The sequence below is a fragment of the Sinocyclocheilus anshuiensis genome, unplaced genomic scaffold (assembly GCF_001515605.1).
Source record: "Sinocyclocheilus anshuiensis isolate Anshui unplaced genomic scaffold, SAMN03320099.WGS_v1.1 scaffold811, whole genome shotgun sequence".
Taxonomy (NCBI): domain Eukaryota; kingdom Metazoa; phylum Chordata; class Actinopteri; order Cypriniformes; family Cyprinidae; genus Sinocyclocheilus; species Sinocyclocheilus anshuiensis.
The window spans coordinates 66,419-94,397 of NW_015549607.1; the positions used below are offsets into that span (position 1 = coordinate 66,419).

Below are 27,979 nucleotides of genomic sequence, written 5' to 3' on the forward strand. Positions count from 1 at the left end.
GAACTCAAAACTGAACGACATGCGTGTGCCTTTCTTGTGCAAGATGCCGGTGATGCAGCCACAGTCCTAAACGAAAATTGAAACAGTTTCAAACATTTCAGCGTCATTACTCCAGAAGACATGGGTATAATACATTTAAAATATTTACACCAGAGCAGATATTCATGGACAGAAGCTTAGTTACATTCATAAACACAAGCATGCTTTGTATGTAGGCCTATACAATCCAAAAACTATAGTTATAAACATATATGGCTATATTCGTGAACAGAGAATATCCTATCACAGTAAAGTTTTGACTAATCATTCTTACTGACATTAGGCTAGTGACATTATAACTCATATTACTTTTATATCGTATTTCTGTCTGTTATAGAACATTAAAAAAACATCCTGGCATCGTGACATTTAGATGCTGTGAATGAAACTTCATAATGTTTCACTTGATTATACATTTAGTCAGGAATTATAGTTTGGAGAAAGTCTAACTAGTAAAATGTGTACAAGTTATGTGAAAACTAATACAAGTAGGTTAATAAAAAAGACTTACTCATGTTTATGATCACTGCTGGATCAAGCCGCTGCATTGTTTTTTTCCTGAGGTAATCCAAAGCTTCTTGAGGTGAATTCTGTCTTATTCCTCTCAGCGCGACGCGAACAGTAAAATAAAAAAAACTTGAGGTCTTGCTGCTTTGTTTGCTGTGATGTGGGCGTTTACACGCCACGCGCTTCACGTGTAAGATTATAATATCTATAGCGCGCCCAGCGCGTGGGCGTGGTCGCATTAGATATAATGAAGGGAGACGTGAAAGACTGGACATCGCGTCACAAAACGCGTATCCGCGTTTGTCGACCCCAAAGGGTTAAATTAACATAACCAGTTGAGAAAGAAATCAGATGTGTGTCAGTATACAAATCAGTGCTTTAGGTCATAAAGTGACAGCAGCGTAATTATCCTCCTGCTGTCTGTATAATTAATGTTAATCGAACAACAAAAGAAAAACAGAAAATCACTGCTCTTGACTGAATAACTTTTGTAGCTTTAACAAGCATTAATATATATTTAATTTATACCATGAAGACTATGAAGTCTTTTGTTGTATTCTTAAAATATAATTTACTTGTATTTATGTTAAGCAAATGTGTTTGATCAGACTTGTTTTTTAAGGAATGTTTTGAATTATAATTGTAAGCCCACTGTCAAATTTTCAATAGAATGAGAAAAAATTAAGAATATATGGCTATTTATCATCAACATGTTATATATTATGTATATTGATTTTTTTCACATATTTCTAGTAAAAACTGAAACGGACTAAAAAAAAGGTAAATTTACTTTTGAAGAAAATTATATGAAAACATAAGAAGTTATAATGTCTTTTGTTTCTCAAATAAAGTTAAGTAAATTTATATTTGATATTTTTAGTTTCCAATTTTTAATGGACAAATGCCAAAAATGTATATAATATGTAATATATCAATATGCAGCATGAATTCATCAGGTATTTTTCTTTTGAGCTCTATAGAGGAATAAGTCACAAAGGTTTTGTGTGAGTGTTCGTAAATGATTCATTTGATGATTGTTTTCAATATCAGTACTCGTTGATAATTTCTTCCAGGTCTTCTTGAAATGGGCCGCAAGAAGGAAGATGAGATGAGAAATCTTCAGGTTAGTGTGAAGGAGTTTGTATAAATATCACACTGCTAGATACATACGCACACACTGGTTTCCATGTTTTATGGGGACATTCCATAGATGTAATGTTTTTTTTACTGTACAAACTATATTTTCTATCTCTTTACTCTAACCCTCCTTTTAAACCTACCTATTTTAGATTTTCAAAAAACTTCATTCTGTATGATTTATAAGCTGTTTTCCTAATGGAGACCAAAAAAATGTCCCCACAAGGTAAAAAAGAACTGGTATTGCTATCCTTGTGGCATGACATTATGTAGGGAATACCAGGTACACACACACACACACACACACACACACACACACACACACACACACACACACGCACAATCTCCTCTGTAGTTGGTGGTTTAAGTAACCATAACCATATCCATAACCTTCATGTAATCCTGCATGCACATCAGTTGTCCTGCATGTGGTAGCCATGTAATCACACCATCTTACCCCGGCTTGTCAGCATGCTTTCAAACCTCACCCACTGAGTTCTGGAACATCTGCTGTGCCACAGAGGCACCTGCTATCCTGCCTCTATTATGCATCAATCCCCTTAGAAGAAACCAGCAGCATGCTGCCAGACAATAGGACACAGCTTCAGTAATTACACTTGGCCCTGGAATTTTACCAGGTGCTACTTTTGACTGGTGGATTAGAAACCTCTAGAACTCACTTGAACAGAATTTCCTGTGTCCAGTCAAAGTCACCTCTTTTTTTTTTTTTTTTTTTTCAGGACAGGATTGTAGATCTTGAAATGGTAGGCTATTTTGTTTTACTATTTTGTGTGTGATTTTGTTGCGCTGTGTGAACATGTTCTGTGTGAACAGCATCTGAAGCACTGGACCCAAGTAATACATACCAATGATGAATCTGAGCCACAGATGCACCCCACCACAGTTCAGTTTTGAGTACAGCATAAGAGAATATACTACCATGTGTCTTGCTACTACAGTACTACCACTGGAAAATATTGTGGCACCACCAGTATTTTAAGGTTTATGGATTTTGATGGTACCATAGCACTAGTATATTATAACGTGCAACCATCTATATTTTACGGTCTGTCTAAATTTTATTGTGTGCAGCATCTAAAAGATAATAATGAACTAGACCTTAAGACCAACAGACATGGACTAAAAGACACAAAATGATTAATGTTGAGTCTCAAGAAAGTGGCTCTGATGAAACATTTAATTTACATAGAACAAAAACCTAATACCTAAACTTACTAGAACTAAAATCGTATTCTTCTGGTGCCTTAAAAGCACTTCTGAAATGCAGCTAGTTTAGCTTTGTGAGGCTGATTCATAGATACCCTTTCTACATTTTGGTCCAGAATATTCTGTCTGCAAAGTTAAATTGCTGAAATGTTCCACACCTCAGTACACTATTTGCAGAAGCGTAACGATTTCTGTTAAATGTTTGAATTACAAATCATTACTTGGCTAAGAAATATGCAGCCGTTTGTTAAAAGTATTGACGCCTGCATTGACTCGGCAGTATTTATGCAGTTTGAAAAATAAGCTATCTGACGCCTACCACATCAATCACCATTATGTGCTACGGCTGGCTGACGAACATTTAATTAGCTCCTGAAAAGCTTCAGCCTTTACTCACAGCTCAGTCTATTTACATCATTATTGCTTGGCACCACAACACTCTGGTGTCAGGAATTGACCCTTGCCTCTTCTGGGAGATGCACTCATTCAGATGACTCGCAGCAATAGGGTAGAGCTACTGTAAGTTTTTAAATATTAAAGACAGAATAATTCCACCATTAACACCATTTTAATTTTCTAGAGCACCAGGCTGGCCTTGGATCATCTGGAATCAGTTCCTGAGAAGCTCAGTTTGCTGGAAAACTTCAAGGATCTTGAGGTTGGATCATAAGTGATGTTTTGGTTAAGATTTGACTTCTCTCTAAAGTAGATATCATGGTTGGCTTATATGGTTTCAGGAGTCACAGAAGCAGAGAGAAATGGTGGAGCAACGTTATGCCAAATATAAGGAGATAGTTGGTAACCTCCAGCATCAGCTTGAGGAATCTAAGAAGAGGATTCAGGAATACAGGGTATGAATGCTTGAGTGGCAAGGTCCACAGTCCAGGTCAATTTTCTTACTGTGTAAGGTTAGATCTTAACTCTCGAATCTTATAGACTGATCTCTTGCTGTTAATTTTAGGATGAGAAGTCGGATGCAGCCTGTCGGAGTCTCCAGCTTACTAGTCTGACACCATCTCTGCTCAGTCAGAGCAATTTCCTGACCGATACCACTCTGTCTACCCACACCTGTGAGTACAGGAGTATGGGAGTTGCAGTTAAAAGTTGTTGAAATCATGTTCTGAGGTTGTTGGGACAAAAAAATGTTATCACTATTTTGAATATGATGTATATAGTTATAATTTCTCATTTTGGTCTAATAAATTGAAACAAATTAATAGTGGCATTAACCTTCACCCTCATGAACTGAAAATGACATACCTGAAATTAGTGTTGTGAAAGTACCAAAATTTCAGAAGTTGGCGGTATAATAGTGGTAAAATTTCACAGTTCTCAATTTCGTTACCATAGCAAAAACGATAAAATATCAAATACATGAAATTAATTCATTATTAATGGTTTAAGAATTATAGGTAAATTATACATTAAAACATTAGCATGCAGCCTTCAAATATTGTTCGATTATGTAAGCATTGCATTTAAAAAATAAAATGAAGGTAATGAAATAACAAAGAAACATTACAGGTAACAGAACAAGTGGCAGGTCTATTGTACTTTCACCGCAAAACTTGCAGAGTTCTATTCTGATATATTTGATATTTTTTGTCCAGTTTTTGTCCAGTTCCAGACTTTAAGCTTTAATTCAAGGGGTTGAACAAAAATATAACAAAATGCTTAGGAATTTCAACCATTTTTTTTTTTATACATAGTCCCCCCATTTTCAGGGGCTCAAATGTAATTGGACAGATAAATATAATCATAAATAAAATGTTTATTTTTGATATTTTGTTCAGAATCCTTTGCAGGCAATAGTCTGGAACTCATGGACATCACCAGAGACTGGTTTCCTCCTTTGTGATGCTTTGCCAGGCCTTTACTGCAGCTGACTTCAGTTGTTGTGTGTTTGTGGGTCTTTCTGCCTTTGGTTTTGTCTTCAGTAAGTGAAATGCATGCTCAATCGGGTTGAAATCAGGAGATTGACTTGGCCATTGCAGAATATTTCACTTTTTTACCTTCAAAAACTCCTGGGTTGTTTTTGCTGTATGTTTTGGGTCATTGTCCACTATGAAGCACCAACCAAACAACTTTGCTCCATTTGACTGAATCTGGGCAGAGAGTATATCTCTATACACTTCAGAATTCTTCCGGCTGCTTCTGTCCTCTGTCAAGCCATGCATGCTCATGCTATCACAGTGCTCCACCATGTTTCATAAATGATGTTGTATGCTTTGGATCATGAGCTGTTCCAAGCCTTCTTTATACTTTTTTCTTCCCGTCATTCTAGTACAGGTTGATCTTAATTTCAGCAGTCCAAAGAATGCTTTTCCAGAAGTGATCTGGCTTTTTTAAAGATGTTTTTTGGCAAAGTCTAATCATGCCTTGTTTGCATCTTGTGGTGAACCCTCTATATTTGCTTTCTATAGTCTTCTCTTGATTGTAGACATTGACAGTGACACTCCTACCTCCTGGAGTGTAGACATTGACAGTGACACTCCTACCTCCTGGAGAGTGTTCTTCACTTGGCTGGATGTTGTAAAAGGGTTTTTCTTTCCCATGGAGAGGATCCTCCGATCATCTACCACTGTTGTCCTCTGTGGACGTCCATGCCTTTTTATGTTGCTGAGCTCACCAGTGCGTTCTTTTTTCTCAGAATGTACCAAACTGTTGATCTGGCCGCTCCTAATGTTCCTGCTATCTCTCTGATGGATTAGTTTTGTTTCTGAAGCTGTGCACTTTAAGCCCATATTCATTATACATTATTATAGTACTGGAACTTGATTATGTTTCTGTCAACAGGTAAAATAGTTAAAATTGTTCTTGTGTCCAGATATATATAGACCGAACTGTATATACACACACATGCAATGTTTTGTATAATTCACACTGCTTTTACACAAGTAGTACAAGTCAAGGTGTAACACAAAACTAGAACAAATGGAGATGCCAAAGGACCACTCTACCAGCTGTCTTCACTTGATTGCATATTGCTACTTCACAGCTCCATTCAGAATTACTAAAAACAGCAAAATACTAATGAAAAACATATGAATTGCAAACATATATGAAAATGTGGTTACATCTTTAGTATCGTTCAAGTCTTATTTTGTTGTGTTTATGTAAGCCATTTAATCGGTTGTATCAAGGAGCTGTAAAGACTTCACTCAGACGAGTGTGTTGAAGATGTTTGTGTTGAAGACGCAAAGGTATATGGATGAGTATTTATGCCATGCAGAAACTCTTAGAAAGCAAAAACAAACACTTGCAAACAATGAATGCATCTCTCGCTTATTGTATGCTTATTTTAAACTCAGAAGAAAAGCTCAAAATTAACACATTTTCTTCAGTAATTAAAATTAACGGATGCTAACATGGTCTTCCATGATGTGCAACACAAACACCGCTGTCAAAATCTCAGAAAAAGTAGTGTAGGGTTTCATGACCCTTTAACCGGAAGTCGGGACTTCTTTTGAAGTGGTTGTGCTAAATATGACATTGTCTAATTTCAGTAAAAAATCTCTTGCTGTCTTTTGTTCTTGCTACTGTATACAGACTCTCTAGTACTCTCTAGTAACATCTAGTAGTTGCTGTTCATAGAGCTATTATGATAGAACCAGATCAGATTGTTGGTGATTTTAATATTCACATAGATCATGAAAATGATACATTAGATTTAGCATTTGCTGACATTCTAAACTCCAAACTGATCACATTTGTAACACTGTTAGTTTTTTTTTTTTTTAAACCGGATCACATGCTTTCATTAGTTATATTTTCAGTCCAATCTACAGTTCAAAGCAAAATTAGAGAACAATCTATAAGTATTAGATTTTTTCAGAAATATTGTTAATCTTCATCGCTCAAAATTTCAAGGATTATTAGCTGTAGTAATACCACTGTTCTACTAACCTTTGACAAAATATCCAAGGCATTTCAACAAAAACCTTTGTGGAAAACAAACTGATCAAAATTAGAGAACGGTAACCACTGTAGCACAAAAGAAAATTACAACTAACATTTAATAATAATAATAATAATAATTCATTACATTTATATAGCGCTTTTCTAGGCACTCAAAGCGCTTTACATTGTCAGGGGGTATCTCCTCATCCACCACCAGTGTGCAGCATCCACGTGAATGATGCGATGGCAGCCATAGTGCGCCAGAACGCCCACCACACACCAGCTTATTGGTGGAGAGGAGACAGAGTGATGAAGCCAATCAGTAGATATGGGGATTGTTAGGAGGCCATGATGATCAGAGGCCAATGGGAAAATTTGGCCAGGATGCCGAGGTCACACCTCTACACTTTTCGATAGACATCCTGGGATTTTTAATGACCACAGAGAGTCAGGACCTCGGTTTAACGTCTCATCCGAAGGACGGTGCTTTTTGACAGTATAGTGTCCCCGTCACTATACTGGGGCGTTAGGACCCACACAGACCACAGGGTGAGCACCCCCTGCTGGCCTCACTAACACCTCTTCCAGCAACAACCTAGTTTTCCCAGGAGGTCTCTCATCTAGGTACTGACCAGGCTCAGCCCTGCTTAGCTTCAGTAGGTAACCAGTCTTGGGCTACAGGGTGATATGGCTGCCTATGGCAGAACAACTAACATTTTTGAGGCTTACAGCTGTCAGAAATTAGTAGGAAGTGTAGAGGCCCTTGCTTTGAGTGACTTCAGCACATCTTTGCCTGCAGGACATCTCTATTCTCTCACACTAGAGGTCTGCATTCCCACGGCTCTCCTGCGGGAACCGCGAGACCCGACCAGATTTTTTGCCCCGCGTGATTAAATTCCCGAATAAAATGCGGTAGCGGTTGGTAACTCTGGTGTAATTTGAACGGGAGCGGGCGGTCTAACAATATCCCGTTCCCGACATCCATTCAGAACAGCATATCTGCGCTTTATTCTTATTGACCACCAGTTCAGCCTGCACTCGGACTGTTATGCATGCGCATGCGCATGCGCATGCTTTCTGCGCCACACGTTTTATTTGCGAGGTCTGTGCGCAGCATGTGCATAACGATGCTCAGAGCAGGCTGTACCGGTGGTAAATATACGGCCCTCAGACAGAACAGGCAGGTTGTCCATGAGTGACAGAGCAGAATAAGGATGGAGCAAAGTGTGGATGCGCTGTCCTTGAAGGACATTCAACACAGTTTTGTTTATATTTTGCGTAGCCTGTATTTTGAAATAACAGATGTCGTATTTATTTATTTTTCTCTGCGACACTTTTCCTACTGTGTTAACAGAACGAATTTAGTATTTCGACAAGACGAATAAAAATAGCTAGGCTATTTTTGTACAACCTACATTTTTTTTTCTTTGCCACACTTTTTCCTATTGTGTTGTAAATGTTAAACGAATTGTATCCTGGGTCGGGAAGAAAATTATGCTAAGCGGACAGCGGGTGAACAAAGAGTGAATCTATAGTGGGAGCGGGTGGGTGCGGAATACAACCTTGCGAGAGCGGGACTAAAAAAATAGTCCCGCGCAGACCTCTATCTCACACTGCACTGGTATGATCTTCCTCCACTCTTCTTCCAGTCACTTAGTTTGGTAAGTGTAGTGGGTTTCTTAGACATAACTTTGTCGCCAAGGATTTTCAATCGGGTTTAGATCAGGACTCTGGTCTGGCCATTTAATTATTTAAATTTTCTTAGCTTCAAGGAACTGTTTTACCTGTTTTGCAGTGTGATGGGGGGCATTGTAAACATTTGCATTCACCTTCCATGTAGCTGTTTAAGAGGCCCAACTCCTGCTGCAGAAAACATCTCCCAAACCATGACACTTCCTCTTCCACCTTTCATTGATTTCTTTACTTTTGTTTCAGTCACCTTAGAGCGGCCCGCCATCTTGCAATCTCAGTGAAAATTGGAGGAATGCTGCCAGTTAAAGAGGGTTTGTCATATAATTAAGAAAATTTGCACCAGGTGCCAGATTAACACCAATTACTTGTAGCTGTATGTATAGGGCAGGCCCCCCTGGAAGAAAATTTTGTAAATTTTAAAGTTAAATTCATCTATCTGGTGCACTTTGAGAATTCAAAATTAAGAGCTCCAACACCGGTTCAGTCACAGTGTGCAAACTAAAAGACAAAAGCTGGTGAATTTACTTGTTCTTGAAATTTAAAGGGTACTCAACCCTCTTTTTAGTTGTGATATAGTGTCTCAGTCTCACTGGTGAATTTGGAAGCCAAACAAATTAGAATAAAATAATAATATCCCTACTGTAGAGTAAGGTAAAATAATATACCTGAAAAAAAAAATCATTTTCATTTATTTCACAGTGGAAAATTTTTGGATGTAAAGACGGCAACACCAAAGCTCCAAAAGTACCAAAAAATTTATTTTTTTTTAAAACTGTCGCATAGCATATGTGACGTTTCCAGCATGCAGGCTCTTCATCAGACAAATGAACAACACTGATATCCCAATCTTTATAGGCCTACCTCCAGGTGATCAAAGGTCACATGACCGTACCATATTATCATGATAATAATAATAATACCAAAACAATAACATATCAACCAAGGAGAAAAACATAGAAACCAAAATAAGAAATAAAAATAAATCAAAAACATATAAAGCTATGCAAAATACACGAATATAATTATCAATATATTGTTTAATAACATTAATTGATGCCTGCCTAGGTACATAAATACAAATCAATAACCACCAAGCATTTATTATATGTAAATAAATATCTTGTGTTTAAAGAAATGGACGAATATCAAAGACCTCATTTAATCCTCTAGGGGACAACGTGTCTAGTGTATAGATCTAAAAGGCTTCGCGCTGTAAAAGCAATTTATTGATCTCACCTCCGCGACGCGGACACTTCACTACTTCAATACCTATGTACTGAAGAGTGGAAACTGAGTGTCTTGAATCTGCAAAGTGCTTTTTGGATCGCGATGTCTAATTGCACATTGATGTTCAGAGATGCGAGTTTTTAGAGGTCTGCTAGTCTTACCAATATAACATAAACCACAGGGGCAACGCAACAGGTAAATGACATTAGCCGTCTTACATGAAATAGTGCCTCGAATTTTAACAAGTTTTTGCGATAAATGGTGTGAAATTCTGAACAAGTGTGCGTTTGATCTAATGGCACTGACTATACAAGAAATATCTGCACAGCTGGTGAATATTCGAAAAGAAATGGACGAGGTCAAAATTCAGCTATCTCTGGAACATCCTGACAAAGAACAACTTGACTCAGTGCTACTGGAATGCAATCAACGAATTGCGGAATTAAAAAAGGAGATTATCGCATCTAAGAAGAGCAAGTTCGACAGAGATGCTCCTGATTATGCCAACGATCGTGTCTATCAGTGGAGATCACAACTTAGGCATCGTTCATCGCCACAATTTACCTTTCGTGGGGCTCGTAAACCTTTACGGTATGATGATAATAGGTACTCATCTGCTCAATCGTCCTCTTCATTTGATCGGGATTCAGACTCCAGCAATCTGTCCCAGTGTCAACGTTTTTTAGAAGGCGGACGACAATTCAACATCTCTTGTCCAAGAAAAAATGCAGGAGGAGCAAAAAGAGCTCCCGCAAGATCTCAATATGTGACACGAAGAACGATGCAGAAGTGATTAATGTCATCAATTTATCGAGCAAAGTGATCTCTAATGACTGTTTAACTGTCCTTAACAAAGGACTTTCGTTCTCACCAACTGCACACTGTAATGAATTTGACACTTTCATTGATTTGCAAAAATTTTTTCGTAATTTGAGACTTAAAGAATTCTTTAATGTGAGACAGGCCAGTTCACAGCAGACTCACTCATTGGACTCCGGAGTTTCTATGTCTGATACAACCTCTGAGTCACGGGATAGTGACTATGGTACATCTAGAGAGGACTATAATTCTAGTGAACAACATCGGACTGGTTTTAGAGGTAAATCCACCTTTGTTCCCTTTAAAAACAGAAATGCTTCTTTGGATACTTATTGTAGGCTTGTAGAAAGTGATGTTGTATCTATATTAAAATCTAAAAGACAATATAAACGTGCACATAATTTGACGGAGGCACAATTGTCTGAATTGGAATCACTTAAAAAAGATTCGTCTATAGTTATTCAAAGTGCTGATAAAGGTGGAGCAGTGGTTATTTTAGATCGACAAAACTATGAATTTGAAATTCAGAGACAACTTTCTAATTAAGTTTTTTTACAAAAAATTGAGTATGAATCCGTTGGCTCATTACAAAACATCTGTACACAATACTTTAAAACTGTTTGTGGATTCAGGTTTGTTGACAAAAAATGAATATGAATACATGTGTGTTGAGCATCCGATCACACCGGTACTTTACACGCTGCGGTCCTTCTAGTCACCATGGATGTTGAATCGCTTTACACCAATTTTCCATTTCAGGGAGGGTTAGAGGCAATTATATTTTTTCTTGATCAACATCCTTGTCAGGTTCCAAGCACTGTATGTTTGAGTGACTTGGCAAAATTGGTGCTTTCACATAATTATTTTTTCTTTGGGTCAGATTACTATCTGCAGATCTCAGGAGTCAGCATGGGTTCCAAGATGGCCCCAAGTTTTGCATCTTTATTTTGCGGGTTGTTTGAACATCAGTTTGTGTTAAATCCTGTGGCGAATGATTTCTTGAGACACATTGTTCTATGGAAATGATACATTGATGATGTTTTTTTAGTATGGAGTGGTACTGAATCGTAGCAATTATATTCGTGTATTTTGCATAGCTTTATATGTTTTTGATTTATTTTTATTTCTTATTTTGGTTTCTATGTTTTTCTCCTTGGTTGATATGTTATTGTTTTGGTATTATTATTATTATCATGATAATATGGTACGGTCATGTGACCTTTGATCACCTGGAGGTAGGCCTATAAAGATTGGGATATAAGTGTTGTTCATTTGTCTGATGAAGAGCCTGCATGCTCGAAACGTCACATATGCTATGCGACAGTTTTAAAAAAAAATAAATTTTTTGGTACTTTTGGAGCTTTGGTGTTGCCGTCTTTACATCCAAAAATTTTCCACTGTGAAATAAATGAAAATGATTTTTTTTTTCAGGTATATTATTTTACCTTACTCTACAGTAGGGAAATTGCAATACGTTTGTACTAATTTCTACACTTGCAAGCAGGGCCTAAAACTAACTTTCACATCTGCCAGTGGCTGGTAACTTCAGAAAATGTACCGGCCATAAATATTTTTCCTTGCCATGAAATTGTTTTTGCAAAAAACGGGCAGTTGCTACTACTACAACAACTAAACATATTTAATTTTTAAAAAAGCCATTTGAAATTAGAACCAACCACTGCATTTTAATCGCGATACAAACAAAGATACAAAGATAAAACCTGCATGAAAAACGGAAACATAAACAGACAGGCTGAATGAGAATGCAAATTCACTCTCTGACAGCAGGTGGCGCTTATGGATCAGCAGTGATAAGAAGGGAAAAAATGCCATCGAAACTTTTGTGAAGTCAGTTCCCTTCAGAAATACATTCATATAAACCCTCACCCCAATATTTATATTTTTCTTCTGAACAGTGAGCTTGCTGTGCCTGTACAGTATTTTCTCTGTGCGTGTCTGTTCATTTTAGGCCATGCTTGCAAGAGATAAACCCTTGAGCTTTCATTTTGGAGGAAACTTCGGTCGAGCTTTTATTTTGGTGGAAAACTCCAGCTTCTGTGAAAACAGGTTTACAAACATTACTAATTTAATGAAATACTGTAAACATTTGCCCCGTGGAAAACTTTCTCCGTGGACGAAGCGGAGTCCAGCCCGGGGTCGTCACATGTGGTTGCCGGAATCCGCCGGCCGTTCCTCACTCTAGCCCCCGGCCTCTGCTCACTCTAGGCCGCCGCTGCTCACTCTAGGCCGCCGTGTGTGACGCTGTGTTTCGTTGTGAAAGCGAAACTACTTTGTTTGGCCTTCCAAAAATGGACACGACTAGAAATCAGTGGTTAAGTTGTATTTACAACACTGTTCCAGAACACTTCAACCCAAATATTCAGATGTGTGCAGCACATTTTATGGAGGACTGTTTCCTGATCCTGGTAGAGTAGACTACAATGCCAGCTGTTCTGACTCACAGACTGTAAGTAAGTTTTTTATATTTAAAGAATTTGCCACTGATGATTCAAACGCGAGTTTTGGGCAGTGTAGAGTAGGGCTTAGTTTGTCTTTTCTCCGATCACAAATGCAGACATGGTTTTATGTTTACGCGGCGCGATGCAACGCAATATGTAAAAAGACAGTATAAGTCATTATAATCCATAATTATGTCCCCACTGGATGCAACGAATGCCTCATTTATAATGGGTTTTCATGTTTTTGAATCATCGCTCCGGCCTGACAGGGCATCATCACAGTATGGTAGGGGCGTAACATTTCCGTCACACGCTTGAGGTATTCGGCCAATCATAACGCACTGGATAGCTGGCCATTCACACCACACCTCGCTTTTCAGACCGATGGGCTTTGTAAAGATCGCCGCGTTTCAGAAAGGCGGGGCATAGATGAGAACCAATAATATACAGTATGTGGAAAATAATGTGTTTTTTGAACCTTAAACCGCATAAACACATTTCATTACACCAAATACACAAAATAATGTTCTTTTTAGCAACATCATATGACCCCTTTAAACATATATTAAATAATTAAAACATCACTTACAGGTAAAGTAAAATATGAGTATATAATCTAATATTCCACGAAATGCTCTTCTCTGCACTTCATTTAGCTAGCTGAGCTGTAGACACTGTTTTATTGACATCTTTCTGCGGTTGAAACATTGATTGAGGAGGCATGAGATGTTCATTCATGTTTATTTCGCCGTTTGAGCGTTTAACAATTATTATATATAGGCGTTTATACAGCGATCTGTCATGCCATGTCAAAGACCATGAAAACAGCATTTATTGTTTGAATTTCCTGAAAATAATGGACATAATTTGAGAGAAATATTAATATATCTCAGTCTATATTGAGAAATTGATATAATCTCATTATATATTGAGAAATATGCTTTTTTCCTTGTCAACAAAAGTAAGTGTGTGTGCCTCAGGGCTCAGTTCTTGGACCACTTCTCTGTCTACATGGCTTCACTAGGCTCTGTCATTCAGAAACATGGCAATCAGCATAGCAGTCACAATTTCACCATCCAATTAGGCACATCAACCATAACGCCTTCAAAAACAGCCAGAAACCTTGGAGTTGTGATTGATGATCAGCTGACTTTCTCAGACCACATTACTAAAGCTGCCCGGTCCTGCAGATTTGCACGGCAGTAAGATTAATTTGTAATAAGCCGAAAAGAATGCATGTCACCTCTGTTTATCAATTTGCACTGGCTACAAATAGCCGCTTGTATAAAATTCAAGGCATTGATGTTTGCCTACAAAACCACCACTGGCTCTGCACCCCTTTACTTAAATTCATTACTTCAGACTTATGTGCCCTCTTATGTGAACATTTATTATGCCATCCCAAAGAGGCACAAAATCACTTTCACAGACTTTTAAATTAAATGTTCCCTCCTGGTGGAATGACCTGCCCAACTCAATCCGAGCAGCTGAATCCTTAGCCGTCTTCAAGAATCGGCTAAAAACACATCTCTTCCATTTTTATTTGACCCTCTAACTCTAACAATCTCTATTCTAATTATATTCTTAAAAAAAAAAAACTAGCCCCTTTTAGACTTGCACTCTATTCATTTACTAACTGCTTGTTTTCTTAAAAAAAAAACAAAAAAAAACAGCACTAGCTTCACTATTTTTTTTTTGTATTCTATATATTCCTTTTCTTTTTATTTATTATACAATTACTAAAAGCAAAAAAGGCCTCTTAACACTAGCTTGCTCTATTCTTTTACCATTCTGTTTGTTTTCTTTTTGTATAATTATATAATTAAAAAACCCTTGCTATGTGTACTACATTAAGCTAGCTGAGACTTGTTATAGCACTTGCGTATCATTGCTCTTTTGTTGATTTTGATTGCTTCCATTGTCCTCATTTGTAAGTCGCTTTGGATAAAAGCGTCTGCTAAATGACTAAATGTAAATGTACTTTGCTATACAGTATGTTTTTTTTTCAGAGTATGGCTGTATTCTGAGTACTAATGGAATATACTAATGTATATAAACAGCAACAATTTTTCATACATCTCTTCCTATCTCTGCACTTACGTTTTTTTTCTCTGTTCTGTTTAAAGCACCACAGAAGCCACTTGCCAGTCCAGATTTGGAATCCAGTCTGACCCAAGAGCACTTTTCTACCTTCAACGGAGCAAACTCCAAACACACAAGCATGTAGCATACAGCTGAAACTTTTGGCGGTAAAGATAAACTCATGATAAATACTCATGAATACCTCTGATTCCCACCAGATCCTTATGCTTGGACCGATTAGATCACTATAACATATATGAATCTATATATTTTGAAAACTTGTCTAATTTTGAATATTTACTGTTATCATTTTACCTTAACTTTGTAACATCAAGCAATGGTTAACTAATTCTGTATGTAAACAAATATTTTTTTTGTTTGTTTTTTACTATTTACTTTTTTTATACATCAATGTAATGAAATGTGACTGACTGCTAAATTACAGTGCCTTTTGTAAAAAAAATTTTTTATACCGTTTGTAATAAATGTATGTTTTTTTACTTCTAAAGAAAAACAACTAAAGGGCACAAGTCTGGAACTGCAAAATAAATGTGATGTGAATGTAATTCTCCCACCTGGATGAATTTGAAACCAATTAAAACATGGTCACTGTACAGCTACAAACCTCTTGTAATCTTTTGTCTCAAGACGCAACATTGGATGCACATGACATATTCTGCTGTCATATACAGTGCAGATACACCATTTTACAGAATGAAACATAAAAGGACATTGTTTCCTTAATTTTAATGCAGGTCGTACACACTTTAGAAGTTTTTCACTTCCTTTAACACTTCCCAAGTGGAAACCGCATTAAAGCAATTATATTCTTCCTCCTTTCATTATCTCCTGATTTATTTGAGTTGATTTATGAAGAATTTTTCATTCTGTGCATATTATTGACATTGTTATGCTAGTAGTTATCAACTTTGTTGGCAAGTTATGAGGAACTTTACTGGTAAAATAAGTATAAGGGCAACCTTGAAGTACTGACATAATTTAGATAAAAAAGGCAACAAAGTAAGCAAGTTAATTACAAAACTAAACAAAAACCCATTGAACTGTTAATAAAAGCATAATATTTTTAGCCACATGACTGCAAATGATGGATTCAAACGACTCAGATCATTACGTTTTTTTTTTTTTTTTACTTTTTTTTTCTCACTTTTTTTCTCCATTTTGCTCTCAATTGGATTATTAAAGGATTATTAGGCTGCATATAAACTAATGTCAGCCAGGCACTTACCCATATCCCTCTGCTGTGAATGACGTTGGATGCTGGTTGAAAACGAGGTTTAGTCAAATACATTCAAATGTGATTCAGTGACATACAGTTGAGTCATATTCAAAACATGAAAACATGAATGATAAAACAGCATTTCACTGTGTCTTCACATTTTCTCGCTGTATTTAGTCATTTCAGTTGTTTTTTGGCTCATTCAGCTGGGACTATCCTGGAGACATCAGTCAAATTTTCTTTAATACACAAACACACATACTCAAAGAACTGTCCATATTCTGCTGCAACAGTTGTACTCAAACCTTATTTTAAAAAATGTCCATTATTGTTCATATAAAGTAGTTGGATTGACACTGTACTGTGCTGTGAGTTCTTTAGCCTGTTGTATAGAAGCAGCTGTATAGAAGCTGATGCTGGTGGGTGGATACGTTATTACAGTGGGCTCCTGCTGTGATAACGCATTTCCGTCACCCAAGCTGAAATCAACAGGGACTGATTTCAGTGCCAGTTTTCGGCTGCAATGCTGGCAGCTTCATTGGGATTCTCATTGGATCCAATCACACTACAGAATGCAAAACCGCAGCCTCCCGGACAAAATATATCACTGTCAGTCTTAGCTGTGCCACGACAAGTCCTTGAATTGCTAGGTTTTTCTCCATCTTCTCCACATCCTTTTCACTCTTTCATGTTTCACGAAAACAAAAGGCATTACGCCCAGATGCAAATTTAGTTTATATTTTTATGACAGTCAACTGTCTGCATTAACATACAATCTATGATTACATTGAAAATCTGGAATTTAAAATATTGGGGGAAAAGAAAGATTCTGATGTAAAATGAAGAATAATGTAGGATTCTGCTCTACTAACTCATTAATAAAATAAGCAAATTTGTGACATTGAATGTGAAATCCTTTGAACAAAAGGTCAAGGTGCTCTTGGGAAAATGTTTAAACAATTAAAGCAAAAGGGAGGCATACAAACTACTGAAAGTTGTGTAAATTTTGTTTTGCTGATATGGATCGAGTTGGAATGGATTTGGCCTTGTAAATTACAAAAATGCACGATAAAATCTCTGACTTTTTTTATTTGTAGAAATCAAATCTGCATTTTCTGTCTCTGAGGATGTCATTTCTGCACTCTAAAAAACAATTCAGTGGATCTGTTGCCACTACTTAATTTAATGCATTAGTGCAAGTTAAAAATCCCAATTTATTGATTTAATTAAACATTTTAAGTTTTAAACATTTTTTAATGAGTTGTCCTGACATCTAAATGTTGATAATTACATCAACGTAATACTGTGTGTAACTTCAACTTAAATATCTGTGTTAGTTTGTTTAAAACATTATTTAAGTTGTACTAACTCAATGTAATTAGCTCCATAACTTCATTTTTTCAAGTTCACGTTTCAGGTTCCCAGCATGCTTTGCATGTGACTGAATAATGAGCGGTAATGTAGAAATAAACTCATATTTTAAGCATTTCTATTTAAGATCAGAACAGGAGAAGATTTATTAGTGTTCAGTATGTTCAGTTCATAATGTTCAGTTCTTTTAGTATGATTGAATCAAATTTAAAACAATATGAAAAAACAACTTAATTGTTAGTTTTAACACAATTTTTTTAAGTTGAATACTCATACAAATTAAGTTGTTCTAAGTATATATAGCACAATATAGTTTACTAGTTGAACTTAATTTCAGAAGAAGTTGACTTAACTCAAAAAAAATGATGCAAACTGTTGTGTGAATTTTTTTTGTTGCGTCCAAACAATATTTTTTAGAGTGTGTTTTACTCATTTTTATTCTGGATTTGAATCAGTGCAGTAGGTTGCAGTGACAAACAGCAGTAAAGGGGTGCTGAGATTACCTGCAATATAGAGCTAAGAGAGATAGTCATATGAAAATTTATGGCAGATTATGGACGTACTTTTTACAAGGCTCCGTACAGTATCCAACAAAATCATATCAGACAAAAGCATAAAATTTAATTAGTTCACTCAAAATTTAAAAAAAAAAGTAATTTACTCACCTTCGTATTGTTCTAAACCTGACTTTCTTGTTTATTGTAAGAAAATGCTATCGAGCATATTGTCAAGCTGATCTTTTCCTTAGAATGTACAATAAGTGAATAGTTACCCCAGCCATTTCTGCTTTTATCCACTTTTATTGTATGGAAAAAATAGGATACTCTCCTAAATATCCCATTTTGTTCCACACAAGGAAGAAAGCCTTACAAGTTTGGAACAGCATCAGAGTGAGCAAGCGATTATAACATTTAAATTTTACATTTTTTTAGTGAAATATCCCTTCAAGTTAATACAAGAATAAAAAAAAAAGTAAAAATACAGTGGTTGTCTTGAGAAGGGGTGGTAAATATTCCTGTGCATAGGGGGTGTCGACCTTTTCAAAGCTACTAGGTCATCTGCTCCATATTTCAGCTGCCATATTTGATTAGCTCGTTCCAAGAAAACGCTTGTTTGAACATGCTGGAAAAGGAACAAGCTTTTGTTCTTGACAAGACAAAATCGTTCTTAGAGGCGACAGAGGCCATATTGGTGTTTAACAACTGCCAGTTTAAAAGTGAGAAAAGACAGAAAGAGTACAATTTTGAGACAAAACCTTGAACAATGAAGCTTTGTTCTGTCATTTTTTATTCTAAATTATATTCATTGTCTGGGTATAAAGTCTTTGAGACCATGGCATTTTTTTGTGTGTAGTTCTCAATGCTTTTGAATTATTTGCTAAAATGCTGAGGGATTAGTTAAAGGAATATCAGAGACTCCAGGGGACTGTAAGGGCATACAAAAAGATATATAAAAAAATAAATAGAAAAGTTTTTTTTTGACCCAAACTTACAATAATTGTTTTAATAATTAATTCAATATTCCTTACTATTAAAAATGTTGAAAATCCCTGGTCTATAGCATGTGTCTTTTGACAACACGCAATAAGTTTTCAGTTACACAAAGAAAGAAAAAGGGAAACGGAAATGAAAAATTTACAAAAATGCCTTTCATATGCTTTCATGGCACTTGAAATATACAGGTGCATCTCAATAAATTAGAATGTCATGGAAAAGTTCATTTATTTCAGTAATTCAACTCAAATTGTGAAACTCGTGTATTAAATAGATTATGCACCTGTACAGTATAGTAAACCAGTCAAATGAACTTTTATGTTTCAATGGTGCTTTGCCTTTTTTAAGCTCAACAGCAATGATAGGGAAAATATGCATTTGTATGAAGATTCTTACATTTTTTATTCCATAAAAAATAACTTGACGACATGAGGGGGTGATTAAATAATAACAGAATTTTCATTCTGGGGTGAACTATTTCTCTACTTAAACTCATCAGTCTGAGATGTCATTGCTTAAGCGCTCATAATTACAGCTTTCCCGAATTTTGGCCAGCACTTGTGAAGCCGACGTTTATTAGTGGCGATGAGAGCTCATCAAATGCTCCATTTGGGATCCAGCTGCAGTATGATGAGGAAAGATGATTGCATGCTCTCATTTCATTCATCAACATTAGCCACAACACTGATCAGATATAACTCAGTTCACATGATGCACCGGCCATGTATCATTTAATAATGCAGAGGGACTGTCAAATAAATCAGGAGATAATGAAAGGAGGAAGAATATAATTGCTTAATGCTGTTTCCACTTCGGAAGTGCTAAATTTCTAAATGACAGTGTGATCATTAATCTGTTTTTCAAAGTCAGTTACACTTAGAATAGACTTTAAATTCTAATATCAACACTGATTGTATTATTGATTATTGGTCTACTCTACGGTATGCCATTAGCTATACGGTCAAAGTTACTTAACCAGTTAATGCAGATAGATTTGTAACCCATTACGTCTTTTTCACTGTTCTCTCAATGACCAGAATCAGATTTAAAATGTTACTAGTACTGTAGTACTACCTTTAGTAGATGCTCTGCAGGAAAGAGCTAAAATATTCAGCATATCTGTCCACTTTTTTAGCCGCCTTAACAGTATTTCTGATTAATTTTCTCCATAAGCATTTTTCCCCATAGGCAGAAATGTTTTAAAAAATACCATAGAAATTCCAACCATAAAAAGTATTTACAAATCAAGAAATGAATAATTATTTGCAATATCATAATCCAGTGGAATGTCAGAAACTTGGGATAAGAAACAGAAAATTTCACACTAGCCTTGAAAACAACTGGGAACGTTTTATTGCTGGACATAGTTGTCAAGAGTGAAAGCACTAACTGATGAACAAAAAAAAAAAAGAACACAAAATCAAAATTACAGCACACAACTCTTGAGTGCTGTGATGATAAAAAAGAATGAATATACATGGGAAAAAAAGGAGGATTTGCAACTACTGCCAGCACGAATGCAACAAACCCAGAAGACTGCACAACAACAGCGCAACATGGTGAAAATCATAAATACACAGAATGAGACACAGACTAAAAATAATTAATTGTGAGTTTCAGAAATGTGGTGGCAGTATGAATCCAATCAATCATCCACCTTTATTTTATGAGCTCTTGTAACCTTATTTAAATAGAAAACAACAATCGGTTGTAAAATAACATGGAGCTTTGATTGTGTGGAGGGTGATTTCTACCAGATAACGTCTTATGGTTTTCAAACATCTGACTCAACACCATCAAGACAGATTAACATACAATATTCTTCCATAACACTTTATGCAGGTACAGTTGTGTCCAAACGTCTGGGACCGCAGAGGTAAAATTCTTCTATTTTGCATTTATCAATTTTTAAATTTGTTGTCATAAAATAATATAATAGAATTAGTTTGTGTACATAAATGGAAGCAGGGAAATCTGACCCTTTGTCAGATTTGAAGTTAGACAAATTAGCTTATCTGATTAGCAACATAAAAATTAGTGCAGAACCTTAAATATTTCTTTTCACAATATTACTTTATTTATTTTTTCTCCCCAAATCCCGAAACCTGTTAATTTCCCTGCTTCAGATTTTCAGTGTGTGCTCAGACTTTTGGACTTCACTGGATGAGCTACAATGAACAAAGGTGTTTGTTCAGTTTGTACAGAAAGAGTATGAAAATGTCAAAATCAACTGTTATGTACAATAATGAGCTACAAAGTACCGCATCTATGATGCAATAAAATATGTAAACATATTTATTGTTTGACACAGATGACTGTGACAACATGAAATATACACTTTTGTCTTCCTCAAATAAATTAATATTTCAGCCCTCCTTCAGTCGTCATGCTTTGTTCAGTTGATCCATATGCGAATTGTGTGTGTGTGTAGCATATGACTTAAGAAGTTAAAATTAAAGAGGGATTCCTGAATTTATTGTTGAATGTCTAATTTTCAATTTGTAAAAGATGGATGCTTTTCAGTTGAATCTGGCTATACATGTCAGAGCTCAATCAGAATACAAATGTTAAAGCAAATTAGTCCTTGACAGATACCGGAAGAGAAAAGGATGAAAAATAAAAGCAGAAACGAAGGAAAAATTATTATAATACAATTAAAAAAAAAAGAAGAAGTAATTTTTCCACAGTAAACCCCTGAAAAAAAATACAAAAATAAAAAAAAAATAAAAAAGACAAACATACCATTTGTTTAATGGAACACTTCTCCAGCGTGGGTTCGAAAAGTACTGTTTTATGGCAATTTTTCCCACTTTGCATCTCCAAAACAACATCCTCTGGTTCTCCTCTTTGCAAAGATATCAGTACTACATCACACACATCACATGCATGTCCAAAATCATGACCATTACCCATGATCATCATTGATTTGTACAGGGTTACAATGGACAAGGGCTGCTTTGTTTTTTTTTCCTTCGTCTTTTTTTACACCAAGGATTTTGTACCTTAGAAAGTCACTTGAGGGATAACAATGTAACAATGAGATATTTTACACTGGCATTGTCCCACAAACAGACAGAAAGTAAGGTATCAAGGTCCCCAGAGTCCTATCTGCCTTCTCCCTATGCTTACCGTATGCTTAAGTGTGCTTCAAATCACATAACTTGGAAATGGGTTCATTTTGACTCAATGTGTTTGAGTTCTTAAAGGATTTTCTGTGTAAAATCACTGTTTTCTGTTCAAGATTTCTCAGATGTTATTCTGTCTATGTTTTGTCATTCAGATTTTGTTTTATACATAGTATTCCTTGTCCTTGTCTTTGGGTCTCTTGTTGCTGGCACCCTTAGTGCTGGGCTGTTTGTCTTTGACTACGGTGCCATTATTCTGTGCGGCATTGCTGATGTAGTTCCGCGTTTCATCTACCTGATAGGAGCCCTCGTCCCTGTTCCTGTATTTGTACATGGCATAGAGGAGAATGAGGATGCACAGGGCGGCAGCAGTGACGATACCCACCACCATACCCGTAGTGCTGCTGGACTCACGTATTACCTCCGAGGCACCAGGAGGCACTCTCCTGATACCTGGCACGGTGGTCAGAGCACTAGGAATGGTGCGCAACATGGGCTGGGTGATGTACGGCCCCCTCGGTTTGGTGCCGTCCATGTCGAAAGATGTGGGGAGTGGTAATAGCACTATGTCCGGTTGGGGTTTGATCTCACGGTTGTTCATTTTCCCAGCTGGGATTTTAGGAGCGGTCTCAGACGTGACGGGTGATGCCGCTGAGCTCCTGAAGTCAGGCAGAGGCGGGATGGCCGTAGTCCTGCCTGCCTCAGAGGCCTTGCTAGGTTTAAAGTCCTTTACTTCCCACTTGGGCGCGAGAGCTTTGTAGCCACCTTCGTAGGTCGACGTGGTCAAGATCTTATCTGTTACCAGGGAGAAGGTGGTGTAAAAATCTTCATCGTCAGTAGGGGGGAGGCTAGAGTCGAAGGCCTCCCCAGAGCCAAACCCCGATATCACCAAGCCATCACCATCATCACCATCATCATCATCATCATCACAATCATCGCTGCCTTGGTCCGACAAGCAAGGTACCCCCGCTTCGGTGGCAATTGACAGGGACTCTTTGGTGGTCTCAATAATGGTGAGGACGGGGTGAAGGGTCGGGGGAAGGGGGATGAAAGGGGCTCGAGTGGAAACAGGGGGGATATCTATGGGATCCTCAACTAGAACAGGGATAACTAACTCCCCTCCTGGCAAGCAGAAGAAAAAGAAAGGAAATTAGTGTCCATTCAACTTTGGCAGCTTGCAAACAGGCAACTGTACATGACCAATTAAAGCAAAGCAAGAACATCTGGAAAGAAATATGACAAAAAACACTCGTCTAAACCAATGGCCAAAACAAACCAAGAAAGAACTGAAAGAGAGAACAGAAATGTAAAAATGTGAGGTAAATTTATCAAAGGGCTTGAAGGGACATGCAGGGTCTTGAGCTTTCTTTTTGGCATACTCTGTTTAACTGACCTCTACGTAGAACACTGATCACTCACAATTATTGCACCCCTGCAACTCAGAGTGACTGATACAAGCAAACCATGAACATCTTTGTATCGCTACGTGTAGATTTGTGTAGAAAGGTTAAAATACAAAACTGAGCCGATCCGTTTTGAGCAACTGCTCACGTTGTGAATTCATTTAGGAAATTTATGTCTAAGCATCCTGTTGGATCAACGAACATAAGACCAATGAAGAGCGTAATATATGGAACACTCCCAAAAAATACAATTATTGTATTGAGATTTCTAATTTTCTGAGCGGCTTATCAAGTCTGTAGAGAAAATCACTTTATTTCTTTTCTCTTTCAAGTCTGTCACACTTGAAATGAAAGCCAATTGCCTTTTGACAGTTCTTATAAAATTGCCACAATGGCACAAGTCATATGACAGTTCAGCAACACCTGAATGCTTTATGTGAACACTATGTCATACCATATACAATTCGCATCACTCAATTTGACAGAGACAGTTTAATTTTTGAGAACAACAAACACATTGGGCTTCACTGAAACAGACTGAATTTTAGTTAAAATGTAAAACCATTTTAGGTAAACTTGCGTTCAGCTTGATTTACTGAATAAGGCCCAATGTTCTTATGATTGATTTACACAAACATGTTCTGGTTGTTTTTTTCTTGAAGGAGATCTATTATAAATTGGACTTGTTCTTGAAGATTTTCTTTTTTTTTTTTTACAAGTCATACATTCAGATGGTGGTTGAATCTGCTCAAACTTACGCCAAGGTGGCTTTGCTGATTACAAACAGAGGGCACTATAAGGCAACACAGGTCTCAAACAACGGACCAAAAGAAATAAAAGGAGAGGAAAGAAAAATAAAAGCAATGCAAACAATGGTTAATGGTTAGAGCAAAGCACTAGAAACATTCGCAAACCAAATGCACAGAGAGTCAAAAAAGAGAGTAGTAAAGTAAATAAAAAGAAAATTAGTCAAAAAAAAAAAAGCCCATAAAACAATTCATTAAAAGGTGAAAGCATACCATCAGTTCTGTGACTTACATCAACAAATTGCCCGCAGGATTTTGGCAGGAAGAAAAAATTTACAAAAAATTAAGAAAGTTGTGTAAGAATGCTTGGGGATAAGTATGGTTAATCTGTAATGATTTAATTAGGCAATCAATTTATCATCTGATTTTATCATATTTTTTTCTTAGACAAGATGATACAGGGAGGCAACGACACATACATTCACACCATGACATGAAAAATAACTTCACCATTCTGCTCATTTGTTTTTTTTTTTTATAAATAAATCCTTTTCTCTTCAAAAGAAAACTGTACATTTTCTTTTTTAAGATGATTTTGCTTTGAAGTATCTACAGATACATATTTTCTTTGTTATTTTTTAAAAATGAATTCTTTAAACAATTGAATGACTGTACATACTGTACCATTGCTAAGAGGAGAAGGGGAGAGCCAAAAGAGAGAAAGAGGGAGGGAGAGAGAGAGAGAGAGAGAGAGAGAGAGAGAGGGAGGGGGAGGAAGGCCTATGAACAGACTAGGTAGGAAATGACATAGATGGAAGTGAACGTGTACGTCAGTTGCCATGTCCATGTAAGGGCGGTACGAAGCGGTCGGGCGGCAATAGAGCTTTGGGCTGTAAGGAAGGGATGGGGATATACAAACAATGAGCATATACATGCCCATCTACCGGGTCATATAGCACTCTCAAGACTGACACTCTTACAGACCCTAAGCTGCAACTTCTGTCCCATGCAGTTTCCATTTTTTGAATTTAGATTTAGAAGTCAGATTTCAAACTGGGAAAAATGTTGATCAATATTTAACTGACTTTGAACATTTGGAGTAGATAGTGGTGAGGAATTAGCATCTTGTTTTTTTTTTCTTGATAAAAATGATGTGTATGTATAAATATATATATATATATACTGTATGGCTGTATATACCGGTATACAGTTCTCAAATGCTTTTAAATATTGACCAAGCTAAACAAGAAAAAAAGAGAGAAGCTAAACAAGAATCAGTATAGAAATTATAATAAAAAATATACCAATGTATTATTATTTGAACTTTGAAGGAGAATTCCATCCAAAAACCATTGCCAGAGATATGCTGAGAGCCAAACATCTGGACCACTTCATACTTCATACACTTCATACAAACATCAAACAGACAGCTCATGGTCATTTTTTATTACTACTTAATTTTAGGTTTGTATAAAAATCATACACAGAACTGATTTTAAAATCCAAGTGTTTGTTCGTTTGTTTATTTATTTAATCTAATCAAAATGTTCCAAATGCCTCTAGTCAGCATACTGATTCGTGAAAACTATGGAAATGCAGCATTTTGGATTGAATTCTCTTTTGAATAATTTTATACAAAAACATTTAGATATACATATACAGTGGATAGATAGATATATACATATATAAATATACACAAACCAGAGGATATATATGTATACATGTATAAACACAAAAGCAATAAAAACACATATAAATAACTGAAAATTCTCTCACACTATCAAGATTAAAATAATCAGAAAGCACATAGTGAAGTCAAACAGAAGAGGGACACTGTACTGTCACCACCTTCGCAACTAATAATACCATTATTAGTTTTCTTTTGTAAATCTCTTGTTAGTAGCTTGACAGCACAAAGCAAGGATGTATTTCAGGAAAAGAGGGAAAATCACTTTTTTTTTTTTTTTAGATTTTCACTGCAAGGTGATATCATGCTTTTTAACAAGTTGCATTTAGGGAAAGTAGAAGCCCAGCACTGCAAGCTGGGATCAGAAGGGCTGAGAACAGGGTTACAGGATATTGAGAAACTCATAGGCAAAAGGCTGTGGGATATTGTATATACCTGTACCAACTTGAATTATACAGGTCAATCAACAAAATCTCAATACAAAGATAAAGACCTATTGATATTATGACCATTTGAGTATAATGTTAATCCTGAATGTATCAAGCCAATTTAGAACAGAAATATTTGGCAGAGATCATTGCATAACCAACAGCCGTTCGCTCAACATTAATGACAATAAAGACTGTGGGAATTCCATAAAATGGCATTCGTATAAGACAGAAACCATTTTACAGATATATTGAATAACCATAATACATTTACATAAATATATTCATGTTTGTATGTATGTAGTACATGTGAGAGATTGATATCTTGTGTGCCTGACCAGTATGGGTTTTTAATAGTTGATTATCTAGTGAGCTTCGTATAGCAACCAGCAAAAAGGTTGCTTTATCACAGCTTTGTTTACTGATTCTCTGGACCATCCTGAGCTAAATTAATTTATTGACTAAGTGATTTTAAAGGCTGCTTCAGATGATTTCATCAAGATGAAAGCATCTACTAAAACCACAGGCACAAAGACAGCACCACAGTGGATCCCCACGTGTCCTGGTAAATACTTTAATCTTACATTAGTACTTCAACAAGCAATGATAATTTTCACAGTGTTTTAGTTCAGCGCAAACATTGTGTGCTTGTTTTAGGGGACTATATTTGCTTTGCAGAGCGGAGATAGGAGGAAATGTTCTTTGGGCAAAGCTCCATTACAAAGCAAACACTTCTACACTGCATTAAGCCTCCAGCTCAGATAGATTGCAGTGTTCTCTGCATTTGCTTACAGGAGTTAATTCTTGAAAAACAAATTTGAAGGGCCGCCCTCTTTCTCAGCTGTTAACACTCTCAAAAAAAACAATGTCTTCTGCGCAGAACTTTCAGAGCGGAGAGAATGCGAAGCGAAATAAATTAACCATAACAGCTGACATTCACAGTAGTGCTCTCTCTCTCCTGTGTCCCCAACCAAATCCGAGCGTCCTCGGTATAGATATCCGTGTCTAAGCTCCGTGACCATTTTGCTTTCGCTGAGTCTTGCCAAACAGTGATGAATGCCGCAGGTGTGTGGGGCTAAACCTGCCTGATCCCCTAAAAGAAGAGTCTGTGTGAGCTGGCCCCTGTGCTTCAGAAAGCTCACTGCAGTCAAATCCTTTTGTGTCAGCCGTGCATTGTGCTCGACCTGCGACTGTTGCGGTTCTTCTCCTTCACCTCAGCCTCTGCTAACTCATCACCAGTGTAAGAACTAAAACATGTGGGAAAGGAGAAGTCCGCATAAGTGACGTGACATGTGGCCAAGTATGGTTACCCATACTAGGAATTAGTGCTCTGCATTTATCCCATCCTAAGTGCACACACACAGCAGTGAACACACACACACCGTGAACACACACCCGGA

At 36.7% G+C, this 27,979-nt stretch overlaps 2 protein-coding genes across 4 annotated transcripts in view; one reads left to right on the forward strand and one right to left on the reverse strand.

Annotated features, from left to right (window-relative positions):
* LOC107659061 (centrosomal protein of 128 kDa) overlaps positions 1-15,704 on the forward strand; it is a 76,836-nt gene extending 61,132 nt beyond the window's left edge. For 2 of the 3 annotated variants that reach the window (XM_016447872.1, XM_016447875.1), the window contains 6 exons: positions 1,620-1,669; positions 2,424-2,447; positions 3,491-3,568; positions 3,648-3,761; positions 3,872-3,980; positions 15,134-15,704. In XM_016447872.1, coding sequence (XP_016303358.1) covers positions 1,620-1,669; positions 2,424-2,447; positions 3,491-3,568; positions 3,648-3,761; positions 3,872-3,980; positions 15,134-15,234 — 476 coding nt within the window. In that variant the 3' untranslated portion in view covers positions 15,235-15,704. The remainder of the gene's footprint in view (positions 1-1,619; positions 1,670-2,423; positions 2,448-3,490; positions 3,569-3,647; positions 3,762-3,871; positions 3,981-15,133) is intronic. The other variant, XM_016447874.1, reaches the window with a different exon arrangement.
* A 6,749-nt stretch (positions 15,705-22,453) lies between these two features.
* Positions 22,454-27,979, reverse strand: part of LOC107659060 (neurexin-3b-like) — a 314,862-nt gene continuing 309,336 nt past the window's right edge. The window contains exon 22 of the mRNA XM_016447871.1: positions 22,454-23,437. Within this exon, the coding sequence (XP_016303357.1) occupies positions 22,479-23,437 (959 nt within the window). The 3' untranslated portion in view covers positions 22,454-22,478. The remainder of the gene's footprint in view (positions 23,438-27,979) is intronic.